Source organism: Muntiacus reevesi, chromosome 2, assembly GCF_963930625.1.
Source record: "Muntiacus reevesi chromosome 2, mMunRee1.1, whole genome shotgun sequence".
Classification (NCBI taxonomy): Eukaryota; Metazoa; Chordata; class Mammalia; order Artiodactyla; family Cervidae; genus Muntiacus; species Muntiacus reevesi.
Genome location: NC_089250.1, coordinates 95,650,707 through 95,663,948, shown reverse-complemented (window position 1 = coordinate 95,663,948; position 13,242 = coordinate 95,650,707). Strand labels below are relative to the sequence as shown.

General features: G+C 40.9%; 1 protein-coding gene across 1 annotated transcript in view; it reads left to right on the top strand.

Annotated features, from left to right (window-relative positions):
• The window catches only part of ANK3 (ankyrin 3), a 366,098-nt gene that overhangs the window by 189,893 nt on the left and 162,963 nt on the right, over window positions 1-13,242 (top strand). Inside the window, exons 11-16 of the mRNA XM_065922389.1 lie at window positions 1,667-1,765; window positions 4,236-4,334; window positions 6,722-6,820; window positions 10,144-10,341; window positions 12,003-12,101; window positions 12,374-12,472. Coding sequence (XP_065778461.1) covers window positions 1,667-1,765; window positions 4,236-4,334; window positions 6,722-6,820; window positions 10,144-10,341; window positions 12,003-12,101; window positions 12,374-12,472 — 693 coding nt within the window. The remainder of the gene's footprint in view (window positions 1-1,666; window positions 1,766-4,235; window positions 4,335-6,721; window positions 6,821-10,143; window positions 10,342-12,002; window positions 12,102-12,373; window positions 12,473-13,242) is intronic.

Below are 13,242 nucleotides of genomic sequence, written 5' to 3'. Positions count from 1 at the left end.
ACTGTACAAGTACAAAAAGACTGAGTTGGTCAGCTTATCTTCTGGTAGGTAAAGTGATAACTCTGTGAATTAAAAGTTTTTTCTGAGATCTAAAAATATGAGGCAAATGATAAAAAATAAACCTTGAACATGAGAAGTCTAGAAATTTGTGAGTGGAAATCTGATGTGATGTTAACCATGTAAGGTAATGAAATATCACCTGTCATCTTCTTTTCATTGAGATGCAAATCAAAATTTTGATCTAGTTTTGTAGTCTTAACTCCTAGAATGATCTGCTATTTTAACCTTGAGCTTTACTATATAGTTTGGTTTTCACAATGATATGGTATTTGTTGTCTTTAGAAAAATAAATGCCCCAATTTAGTAAGCTGTTTAAATTTAGTTCAGAAGAAACACTCATGTTTAGGAAAAAAATATGTCACCAAATGCTAGGGAAAACCTGTGTTTACTAGCAATTTTGCGGTCAGGGCTGTCATGTGATCAACCATTTTAGGAAGGGGCTCTGCTCCCTTACAACTCATCACCTCTGGCAGTCTGTGGGCTCTGAAATTTGAAGTGACCAGGAAAGAATGGGCAGGAAGGAGCCCTTCAGACCCTGGGCAGCTCCATGGGCTTTGTAATTCTAAAGGCTTTTCCTGGAGCAGCATTTTAAGAGCTGCTTACTGGCCCGGGATATCGCACATATCTTTGAATTCTGAGAAGGGAGGAAAAGAAATGAGCAGCCATGACTCATTTTTCCATACAAGAAAAGAAGCCTTACAACAGGGTGTGGGCTCTGACCCTCATTTTCCTCTGACTCTGAAGATTTCACAACAGAAGGTGGTTATGGAGGTTGTAGCCTACCATCCTAGGATGGACTATGGCCTGGTAAGTGGTCTCAAAACCTCCACAGAAGCACCTGCAGTTTTCATGATGCATCCTGAGAGTCTGCAGTTCTCTGTGCTGACAAAAATATGCCCCATGGTCTCACTTAGCAGGTAGTACGGCTAGGTAGGTAATTTGTTAAAAACCAAGTTCCTTTATTTGATTAAATATTAAACCAAATGTTCTAACTAATGTTGAGTTGTTTAACTTTTTGCTCCCTTGGACAAATTTTTGACCCAGATGTTTTTAGTCTGTGTTTTTGAGGTGAAGGAGGGACATATTTAGAAGGGTAAATTCCAGAGTAAAATAATCTAAAAAGATGGGTGAGTGACTTCCCTGGCAGTCCAGTGGTTAAGACTTCACCTTCCAAAGTGGGGGATGCAGGTGTGATCCCTGCTCAGGGAGCTAAGATCTCCCATCCTTGCAGCCAAAAAACCAAAGCATAAAGCAGAAGCAATATTGTAACAAATTCAGTAAAGACTTAAAAAAAAAAATGGTTCACATCAAAAAAAATCTTTAAAAAATTTAAAAAGATGCATGACCATTTTGCCTTAACTACTGAGAACCTATGATCAAAATTTGCTTCCTGTTCATGATTATTAGGGCACGTTGGGTTCCTGGGAGCAGGTAGACTACCTGTGCTTCCAGAAAAGACCCTATATTCAATTATTTTTGCTCTCATTGTTTTTTGCTCATTTCCAAATCTTTACAGACATCACTTTTGCTGACGTATTTTTCTGTGTACAGGAAGTGGATCTCAATGGAATGTAATCAAATAGGTCTGTGTCTTTTTCCGTTGCAGAATGGCTTTACCCCTCTTCACATTGCCTGCAAGAAGAATCGAATTAAAGTGATGGAACTCCTTCTAAAACATGGTGCATCCATCCAAGCTGTAACCGAGGTGAGGAGAGGAGGATTTCTGGGTTCCCCCATGTATAGCCTCAGCAGCCAGAGTCCCAGTATCCTCCCTGACGACCAGCTAGTTGTACTGTGTGTGGTTGTCATAGCACTTTCTGAACCCTTCCCGAAAGGGCTGCCAGTTCTTAGGAGAGCAGACAAGAGTGTGGGAGGAGAGTGCAAATACTCAGTACAACGCCACAGCCAGAAGCATAACCCGAACACATGCATCGTGCTGGCGGGGTGCCATCGCCAAGTATAATTTACGTGAAATCCTTTAATGCAGTGCTTCTCAAGCCCTGTGTGGGGGTGGATTTGCCCCGCCCTGAGGCACTTGGCTGTCTGGGAAGTCTCTCGTCGTCACAACTGGATGGTGCTACTGGCATCTAGTGGCGAGAGGCCAGAATTGCAACGAAATATTTTACAGCGTGCAGCCCAGCCTCCAACAACAGAGGATTATCACATGTGCCACGGTGGATTGCTCTCTGGGAAAACTCAGAATTAATGAAACACAGAGTTTCTGAAGTTAGTGAAAGGGTAGCTCTAGGTTTCTTTCACATAAACCGACACAGAACTCAGAGAAGCCATCTATTGGGATCAGGGCTGAGCCTGCAACAAGGAAAACTGAGTCTGGCATCCACCCTCCAGACTCACCCATCCCCCACCCACCTGTAGCATTCTGGTTCCGTTGGATTTTAGCCATTGGCCTTCCCTAGACTGACTCCCTTTGTTCACCCTGCATCTCCATACCCTCCATGTATCACCCGCCTCCAGGCTAGTCCTGCATGTCTTTGAGGACCACATCTGGGGTCACCTTCTCCAGGAGTCCTCCCCTAACCCTTGATCTGGTCCCGGAGCTCCTCCTGGGGACCATCACCACATCCTAGGTGTATTTCCATCAAAGCGCTTATCCAGCACTTGTCCAACTGGCTTACTTATGACCCAGTCGCACTCCCCACCCTCTGCCACCCCAAAACTGCAGGCTCCACCAAGGCAGGCCTGACTCTTACTGATCTTAATGTATCCACAACATGGTAGATTCCATAGTAGATCATCCAATAAAGGTTTGTTGAATGTATCATTAAAGACTCTAGAATTTGAAGCAAATGTAGACACTAAGGTTTAATCTAGTCATTGTTGCTTTGCCTCAGTTTCTTATCCAGAAATGAATGATTTACCTTGATTTCTAACCTTCTCAACTTTAAAATACTAAATGATGGAAAATATTAATACTGATTTGCTCTTTTATGAGTTTTCTGGCTCCCTGGTAGGCACCCAGTTATTCCAATTAGAAAAGAGTAAGTTTATTCTCAGTGCATGGCAGCCCTTTTTAGAGATTTTGATCAACTCTGAAATAAAAGGAGATTTCTGACTGGTGTCTAAGTAAGTGTCCAGAGACGCCAGCCTTCGGTGGTAAGTTCCACTGTCAGCTCTGTTGCTTCCTGAGGGCTTAGAAAGGCGGTGCTAACAATGTCCTAATTAGACTTTGCCTGCCAGAGGGAAGAAGCACCAAATTAAAACACAATTCTCCTTCCTCTTGTTTTCCTCAGTTCCCACTACTTGAAGTGTGACAACTAGAATTCTTGTCTTCTGTCTCCCTTTCATTGTATAGAATTCCTTACACATCTTTTTTGACATTACTCAAATTTCAGTTGAAATTAGTTGTCTTCTTCTCTCTCAGCTTTTTTCTGGCTATATTAAATATTTTTTTCAAGTTATGATGTTCATGGTGTAAGTGAAATTAAATCCTGAAACATTTAAAATGGAACCATTTTATACAAGAAGAACCAGTGTTTTGAGGTATGTGTGTACGTAGGACTTCGAAGCACACAAAAAAAATGAAGGTCTAATCTAGTGACCATTGTTATATTTGCCTTAATTATATCACTTTATAATACTCAGAAAGTTAAAAATTTTAATGATTGAGACCTTTAATGCTTATCTGCTCATTTCTTAGAGGGATGGCTTTGTGTTCCGACCTGCTCTTTCATGTATAATGCAATCAGTTATTCTGAGTACATGAGAACCCTTATTAAAGGCCAGAATAGGATCTGAAAAAAAAGTTGACTTTTTTGCTACTGTGTGTATAATCACACACATGCATACACACACGCAAACATATCCATGTAGATAAGGAAGATTTAATAAAGGGAAAAACCTTCAAGGTATTTCTGTCTAAAGTTTTCTTCATAGAGCTGTATAAGATGTGTGAAATAAGTCTTTAGTAGTTATGACATAGGCCTTTCATAATCATGAAGCCTGCTTTAGGGAAATGATGATTATTGGTACATTTGCCATATAGAATCTAAGCCATGGTGGTGATGTCTTGATGTTTTCTGATCTGATCAGTAAATTGGTTGTCTTAATATTGAAAGGATGGATGGATAAAATTGAAGCCAGGCAGACAGATAAGCAGGCGGACAAATCGTTTTGAAAATAAGCCAACAAGCTGACATTTCCCTTTTCTCCTCCAGTCGGGCCTTACCCCAATCCATGTTGCTGCCTTCATGGGGCATGTAAATATCGTGTCACAACTAATGCATCATGGAGCCTCACCAAATACCACTAACGTGGTAAGTATCCTTTGAACAAAGTAGGTCCAATTGTGAGTATTTTTGAAGCTGGAAAAGATTACTCTCAATCTACTTATTTTTTGTTGTAAGTAAATTAGTTACTATTTAACTTGACTACTTAAAAGGACAGAATTTTGAGAATACCTGTGGTTTCCTTTACTTCAAAAGCAAGATCCATTCAGTAACTGAAGTGAAGTGAAGTGAAGTCACTCAGTCGTGTCCGACTCTTTGCGACCCCATGGACTGTAGCCTACCAGGATCCTCAGTCCATGGGATTTTCCAGGCAAGAATACTGGAGTGGGTTGCCATTTCCTTCTCCAGAGGATCTTCCCGACCCAGGGATCAAACCCAGGTCTCCTGCATTGTAGGCAGACGCTTTACTGTCTGAGCTACCAGGGAAGCCCAGTTACTAACTGGTCACAAATTGCTAAGACTTAGGGGCTGTGTAGATTATTACTGAATATTATACTTCAAAAAATAAAGTGTTCTGGAAAGGGAGAGTTTTGTTTTTCAATAGAAGCATTAAGAAGTGTTTCATGCATTTGACAGACCTAGAGATTATCATACTAAGCGAAGTAAGTCAGAAAGAGAAAGACAAATACCATATGATTTCACTTATATGTGCAGTCTAAAATATGACACAAATGAACCTATCTATGAAGCAGAAACAGACTCACAGACATAGAGAACAGACCTGTGGTTGCCAAGGGGGAGCAGGATTGGGGGGGAAGGCTTGGGAGTTTGGAATTAACAAATAAAAGCTATCTATATAAAATGGATAAACAAGGTCATACATACAGTGCAGGGAATTATATTCAATACCCTGTGATAAACCATAATGAAAAGAATATGAAAAAGAATATATATATATATATATATATATATATATATGTATAACTGAGTCAAACTTGGCCGTACAGCAGAAATTAACACAACATTGTGTATCAACTATACTTCAGTAAAATTAAAACAGATAAGAAGTATTTCATGCTGAGAAAGTAGTTTCAACACTCTCCTTATTGTGATTTCAAGTAACTTCGAAGTAATTTCTCTTTAGTGTGTTTGCTATTGTGTCACAAACCCATGGAACATAGTAAATGTCAAAGGAGTAGCTTATTACTCTCGATCTGCATGTGGCCCTTGACCTTGTTTTGTAGGATTTTAACATACTAATAATATGGGCACCCCAGACACAAGCATAAGGATGTTAGTTGGATTCATGGGCACTAAAGAAATAAAAGTAAAACAAACAACATGCTGGCACAGACAGGGTAAACCCTAAGACCCTGTGCCTATACCCTTGAGGGCAGATGTCCAGTGAGGCTCTGTCTTCCAGCAGCTGGGCTCAGCACATCCACAAGATAGAAACAGACCAGATCCCAGCTGAATGCAATCTTCCCTGGTACTTATGCCAGGGAGAGAGTGTTTTCCTTTACAAAGAGAACACTGGGTAACATGGTCAGCTCCATCCTCAGAACCTTTCCAGAAATAACAGCAGCAAGTTCCATGTGAACCATATCTCTGCATATCCTTCCACGGAGATGAATATCCTACAAAGCAAAGCAAAATTTATAAAAGTAATTTAAAAGTGGGCATCACTTCTGTGTGGAAGAGTATATTTGATTTTAACATTTTGATCCATGTGTGTTTTCTATGTTGTTTCATTTTAAAAAATGAGATCATCTGAATTAAAGTCTACTTGGTGAAAAGCAGCAGAGGAGGGGAAAGTCCAGTGACAAAGAAAATAACCCCTTGGGATAATGCTCAAAGAATAGGATAATGACCTGTTGAGATAAAGCAGGGAATGCAAACCAAGGACATGTCGAATCTGGCCTTCGGTTTATTTTGTGTTGCTTATGCAGCACTTTTTGCTTTGTTTTGAACTCTGATTTTTTGCCCAACACTCAAGAAATGTACACAGATATCCCAGACTGCTACTATTTTTGAAAAATAGAAAGGTGAGGCATGATACAACTGGCATCCCAAAGATTTACTGCTGCAGTCTGCCCTTGCCAGGTAGGGGTGCCTCCCTCAAGCAGGACAGGACCTGGCCTCCCTCCAAGAGCACTCTCCACCTGCTCTCTTTACTCATTCAGTCTCCTGCTTGGTCCTGTTGCATTTGCCTTTGAACCCCAGTGACGCGGCATTGTAGATTATTGAGTTTCCAATCCTGCCGTGCTCCGTGGACTTCACACTGAAGTTGTCTATCATCAGCCAGGCTCCTGGGCAATTCTTGTGCATTTCATTTCCCTTCTTCCCTATTTTCAGTAAGGAAGTACTTGGGACTACTTTTTATTTAAACCAAAACCTCCATCACAAACTTTATGTAAAGAAAATATGCCAGTCTTTAGGGCTGTCTTTAACTCACTTTGGCTCCTGTTCCCCAGAGAGGAGAGACAGCCCTGCACATGGCAGCTCGGTCCGGTCAGGCTGAAGTCGTGCGGTATCTGGTGCAAGATGGAGCTCAGGTAGAAGCTAAAGCTAAGGTATGTGCCACGCGTGCTTTGTTTGCTACCAAGAGAAGAAATGATTTTAATAAAACCTTTAAACAGATGCATGCTCTCTTCCAGGATCACTCTTCTAGAGTAATGACCACCACCAGTGACAAAAGTCTCTACCCCAGGGATGTTGAAAACATCCCTTTGCTCCCCATGTCCACTCAATTATTTAACAAAATGAAATAGAACGAGAGCTTTGTGCCAGAAAGAACTCTGTGTCCTTGGCACATTGCTCATCCCTAACAACTTAGAAACCAAGCGTAGAATTGGCCCAGAGTTGTTTGCACTCTGTGAAGAGAGGCTCGTGCACAAAGTTTCTAGCAGAGGCATGGTTTGGAAGCACAATTGAGTTCTTTTGGTTGACTTAGATGTCAGCTGTCACAGCCCCAAAAGGGAAAGGGGAGTTTTAAGTTTTTCTCCAGGGCTTCCCTGGTGGCTCAATGGTAATGAATCTACCTGCCAATGCAGGAGACTCAGGTTTGATCCTTAGGTCGGGAAGATCCCCTGGAGAAGGAAATGGCAACCCACTCCAGTAGTCTTGTCTGGGAAATCCTATGGACACAGGAGCCTGGCGTGCTACAGTCCATGGGGTTGCTAAGAGTTGGACATGACTTAGCAATTAAACAGCAACAGCACAACATTTTCTCCACAAGTTGTGAATCCATAAACTCTGAGACTTGGTCAGAGTTGTTCATGGAACATAGAATGTAGAAGAAGGTCAGGACTGGGTGTGAATGCGTCATTCTCTGCCTGGCATTTACCCACCAGAAGAAACTTGCTGTCACTGTCTGTCTGCATGGTTGGTCCAGTTATCAAAAGGCAATTTTGGTCAGGAATCATAGATACATAAATACCTACGGCATTTAATTTTAGCCCTTCAATATACAAATGTACATCTATTTGTCATTTACGTATATACTTTGCAGTTTCTAGTTTGGGGTTAAATGGAGAGGAAACTGAAGCATTTGTGAAGCAGTCTGAGTATAGAATATTCCTCGACTTTGAATATTGTCCTCCAGTATATCCAGTTCTCCTGCATGCATGCAAGCCAAGTCCAACTCTTGTCCAACTCTTCTCAACCCTATGGACTGTAGCCTGCTAGGCTCCTCCGTCCATGGGATTCTCCAGGCAAGAATACTGGAGTGGGTTGCCATGCCCCCTTCTAGGGGATCTCCCCAACCCAGGGATCCAACCCGTGTCTCTTTCATCTCCTGCATTAGCAGGCGTGTTCTTTACCATTAGCACCACCTGGGAAGCCCATTCAGCTCTCCTACCCATATCTAATTTGACCATGATTGGTATTTATCAACTTCTACCATGGCTCTCCAAGTCTTTTACCTTAGTATTCTTAGGGGAAAATAAAGCCTTTCCTTTCATGCTTATATTTTACCTGTTAAGAGTTATGTGTTTTTATAATTTATATATTTTTATATTTATAAAATATATTTTCATATTTAAAAATATATTTATAAAAATATAAAAATAGTTATATTTTTAACTATATAAATATATAGTTAAAGTAATTAGCACAAATATAGTACAAACTGGTAAAATAGTATAAACACATTAGTGTAAGAACAAAGACAACTAGGTCTTTGTAAACGTGCAGTCCACATGTGGGTACGAAGACGGCGATGTTCTAGGCAGCAGACCGTAACCCTGAGTGTCCAGTGTACTGTGATGCCAGCTGGGAGACTGTACAGATGACCTGGAAACAAAGCTTAGCAAACTTTCTGTCAAATATTTAATCGTAAATATTTTAGACTTCTCAGTATACAGTCTCTGTCACAGCCACTCACCTCTGTTGTTACAGAACAAAAGCAATGATAGACGGTACATAATTTAATACATCAGCAGATGGGGAAGACTGTATTTCAATAAAGCTATTAATAAACACAAGTGGCAGCTGGATTTGGCCCCTAGATTTTGCTGTTCTGACCCTTGATCTAAAGGATGTTGGTTAATCTGCTAAACCAGTTAAGTGGAATGGTTAAGAGATGCTGTACTCTACCATTACAAGAAACCTCACATTTTTGAGTGTTGTTACATGTGAAGCATGTCATCTAAGAAATGGTTTAACCTACAAACTGAAATTGACCATAAGATTTTTAGTTATTTCGTTAGAGACAGCATGCATCAGCCAGACTGCCTGGGTTTGAATCTTTGTCCTCATTTACTAGCCATGTAACACTGGGCAAGTTAACAATTCTGTGCCCCATTCCCTTCTCTAGTTTCCTCATATACAAAATGGGAATAATGACAGCTGTAATTGATAGAGTTGCTGTGATGATGAATGAATTAATGCAAGTGGAGTACCTAGTACAGAGCCTGGGGCATGCACACTCTCAGCTGATGTTTAATGATGATCGTGGCAGTAGTAGAGTTATGTGAGGTTTTTCGTTTTAGCAATTATCTCTTTCTATTTTGGTGTTTCTGTTCTTCCTTGTGGCATCTCCGCTAACTTCTCATGCTTCCTACTAGTTACATAGACCCTCTGCTTTGACCTTGACCCTCCTTTTACTTACCTTTGCAAAGCAATGTTCTGTGCTCTAGCCTTAACTGTCCACTTGACCTACCTAAAGTATTGGCCTGGACCTGTTCACATTCTAGTAGGGGATTTCTCTCCAGAGAGCATCTTTGGGCAAACGAGGAAAAGATGTACCTCCAGTGTGAGGATAAGGCCCTCAGGGTGCAGGACTTATGAGTGCCTCATGTCCTTGGGTGAACTGTAATAGGGGGCCCTCCATTCCAGGCCAGTGCAGCTTATGCCAGGATGACAACTCGGCAAGCAGAGGAAAAACTGGTTACCAGTCCTCATCAGACCTCTCAGCTGGGAGCCTTCCTCAACCATCCTGATTACCCCCATCTCCCCACTTTTGATTGTGGGAAGGCAGCACCAATAGAATAATTCATTCTCAATGAGTGTGTGATAACTGGTGGAGGTTATCCCTCCCAGGTATTTCAGTTTTCCCAGGATACATTTCCTTATGTCCCCTCTCCCACCAAAAAAGAATTATTAGAGGTGAAAAAAATTGATAAAGTATAGCAGGGATGAGTGGGGATAATTTCTTAAAAGAAATGCCTTTCACAATTCTCATTCTAATAGGTTACTCAAAGGGTATTTAAGATGCTTAAATCCACCATCATCAGCTTTCTGAAACTTAAAGAAAAAGATAAATGAGGTTCTTTTTAGCATTGTGTCAGAGTTGAACGTAGCCTCTCATACCAAGCAGCGAAGCTTGCTGTATTTTTCACGACAGCACCATTGTTTTCTCAGTTCATCAGACCTGCATTCTTACCTTGCCCTTTAGGATGACCAAACCCCACTCCACATTTCTGCCCGACTGGGGAAAGCGGATATAGTACAGCAGTTGTTGCAGCAAGGAGCATCTCCAAACGCAGCGACAACTTCGGGGTACACCCCACTGCACCTTGCCGCACGAGAGGGACACGAGGACGTCGCAGCGTTCCTTTTGGATCATGGCGCATCTTTATCTATAACGACAAAGGTATGAAAGTCAGTCTTAGAATCCTGCTGTGTCCCCCAAATACATTCTCTTTACAGTTTCCTGCACAGTAATAGGTAGAAAAGCTGTGCAACAGCATATATGCTTGGATCCCGGAATTAACGTGACCAGCACAGTCCTGGGGCGGGGCGGGGTAGCTTGTTGTATGTATATATACCTTACATTTTATTATCTTCTAATGAAGCCTTAGTGATGTCCGGAATCACATATTTCTTGCAAATTATTTGATAGTTTTAAATGGTGGTTTAAAAACTTAGCCACAGGTTTCTCTTGCTGAGGCCAGGTCGGCAAACCACATCATCCAATGGTTTTTATAGTACTTTCAAAGCAGGAGGTAGATTTTTCTTGCTTTGCTGTCATTGCTGCTTTGTTGTTGCTGTCTTTTCTGATCTATGGTTTTTTAAACTCTCAACTCTGATGCCTTGTAGTAATAGCCATCACCCCACCCCCCGCCGACACACAGTTGGGAACGCAAAATTTAGAGTTTTTCTTTGATCCTATGTAAACCTAGCAAGTGTGATAGCAAGATGACCTGGCCCATGGCATGTCTCAGAAAGCTAGAAACTGGTGTTATACTCTCTTATTGGAAGGCAGAGAAGAAGCATTAATGTGTGATCAATGCTGAAGATAATTACAGTATTTACAAATACTTGGAAAATTTTCTGAACAAACTATGACTTCTTAAAAATTCACCCCCTGTGATTCTTTAGGCTTTTCAGTAGAGAAGCAGGTTCCTGGATCTTACTTAATGTGAGAAAAAAGAGTAATGAGTGATGATATTTTGAGTGCCCCAGCCCTTCCACCATGCCAGCTGCCCCCTGCCTCTAGATGGTTATAGTCCCATGAGGTCAAATATGTTGATAACCCTCTAGTCCCTGCCTTGTGCTTGGAGCCCTAGTGGTGCATGGTGACTAACTGGTTGATACCCAGATCCTTGTAGGAATTGGAAGTAAGAGAGAGGAGCTACTCAACTCTTGGCATCCAACTCACATATTTATTGGGAGAGAACCATGTGTTATGTTTCAGTTCACCTGCAGTAGCTGAGGTATGAGAACCTCTGACTCCTACATGCAAGGACTGGGCCATATCTTCAGACATGTATTAATATATAGATGCAGAAATAGAGAAAAGAGTGAAGAGAGGCTCTCTTCTGGTGATGTGAGATTATGGGAGGTTCAGACTTGCCCTGGATTTTTCCAAGCCCTCCAAATCCAAACTGGGCTTGGACCCTGCAACCTATTCTTCCCACAAGATGAAATTCCCAAGTGGCCCTTGAATAAGCCCCAGCTCCATCTTTCCAAATTCATCCTTGTCAGATACCTGAGGAGTACCAAGATTAGTGTCTTGTTGTGGCTGAACCAGCAGAGAGAGAAAGCTTAAATATCCTGCTCATCTTCGTTGAGAAGGAGACTCTTTTACTGTTATCTACCAGTCTTGATCCTTAAATATAGACTGCACTGCTCTTCACCGTTAGAATAATGCATCAGTTCCAGAAAAGTGATGCCTCTGTATCATTTCTATTGTTACTGTTTTTATGTTCCTCTTATGCTTATGTTATTTTATTATTTATTATTATTGTTATTTATTATTTTATTTTATTATATTGTAATAACATAATGCTTATGTTATTATTCTCTTTTCAGAAAGGATTTACTCCTCTTCATGTGGCAGCAAAATATGGGAAACTTGAAGTAGCCAATCTCCTGCTACAGAAAAGTGCATCTCCAGATGCTGCTGGGAAGGTATGAGATCATCGGCCAACATGTAACAGGCCACTCCCATGATAACCACACAAGCGCTTCCTCATATTCACTGACAGCCACCTCAATTGTTAACTAATCCACACTTAAGCTTCATAGGATGAAAAACAACTTCAGAAATAGGAGGTCCAGGTATTGTTGAAACTGGAATGTAAATTACACCTTGTATTGTATCCAGTCTAATCCCATCTCCTAAATCTAGGCCTCTGACGTCAAGTCACTTTGACACTTGTTGTTTCTGCACGTGTTTTCAGAGCGGACTAACTCCACTGCATGTAGCTGCTCATTATGATAATCAGAAAGTGGCTCTTCTGCTTCTGGACCAAGGAGCCTCACCCCACGCGGCTGCAAAGGTACCTGTCATTCAACAGCATAGGGAGACTGATGAGCAGTGTCCTCTAGTCTCTTTATGTATGTTTACTTTGGCTTCATGTGGAGCACCCCCCTGGTTTAGGCACCACTGAAAGATCATGAGAATATAAGCAGCCTGAGGAAATCTGTGCCTTCAGCTATTTAGTCAACTCATGTAGTAGATGCTCAATAAATATTTTCTTGTCCATTGATACTCCTTACAAATCTAGGACATTCTAGAGCCTGGGGAAAATTCAGGAAAAAAAAGGTGAAGTCCTCTTTAGCCAGATTAAAAACATAAATACAGCTTGAGGAAGTAAGAAAGTTCTCATTTGTCAAAGTTATAAAATATGTGTTATATTTTCTGGCCATAAAACATTGCCTTTGAGTGGTTTTTGTGTGTTTAATAAGTTGGGAGGTTTTGCTTATGTGTTGTTATTATTGCTAAGGAGAATCTGTATTCTTTTTTCAGTTGATTTTATTGAAATATAGTTGATTTACAATGCTGTGTTAATTTCTGCTGTGCAGCAAAGTGATTCAGTTATATAGATGTATATATTCTTTCTCATATTCTTTTCCATTAAGTTCATCACCAGATATTGAATATAGAACCATATGCTATACAGTTAGAGCATCTTTATTCTTAGTGTTAGGTCATTTTTTACCAGTAGACAACAGAGATTTCTCATAAAAGAGATACTCATAGTGAATGGCTTTCTTATGACTCTGGTATTCTAATTTGAGAGGCAAGTCATAAGAAGTTTGTTTAAAG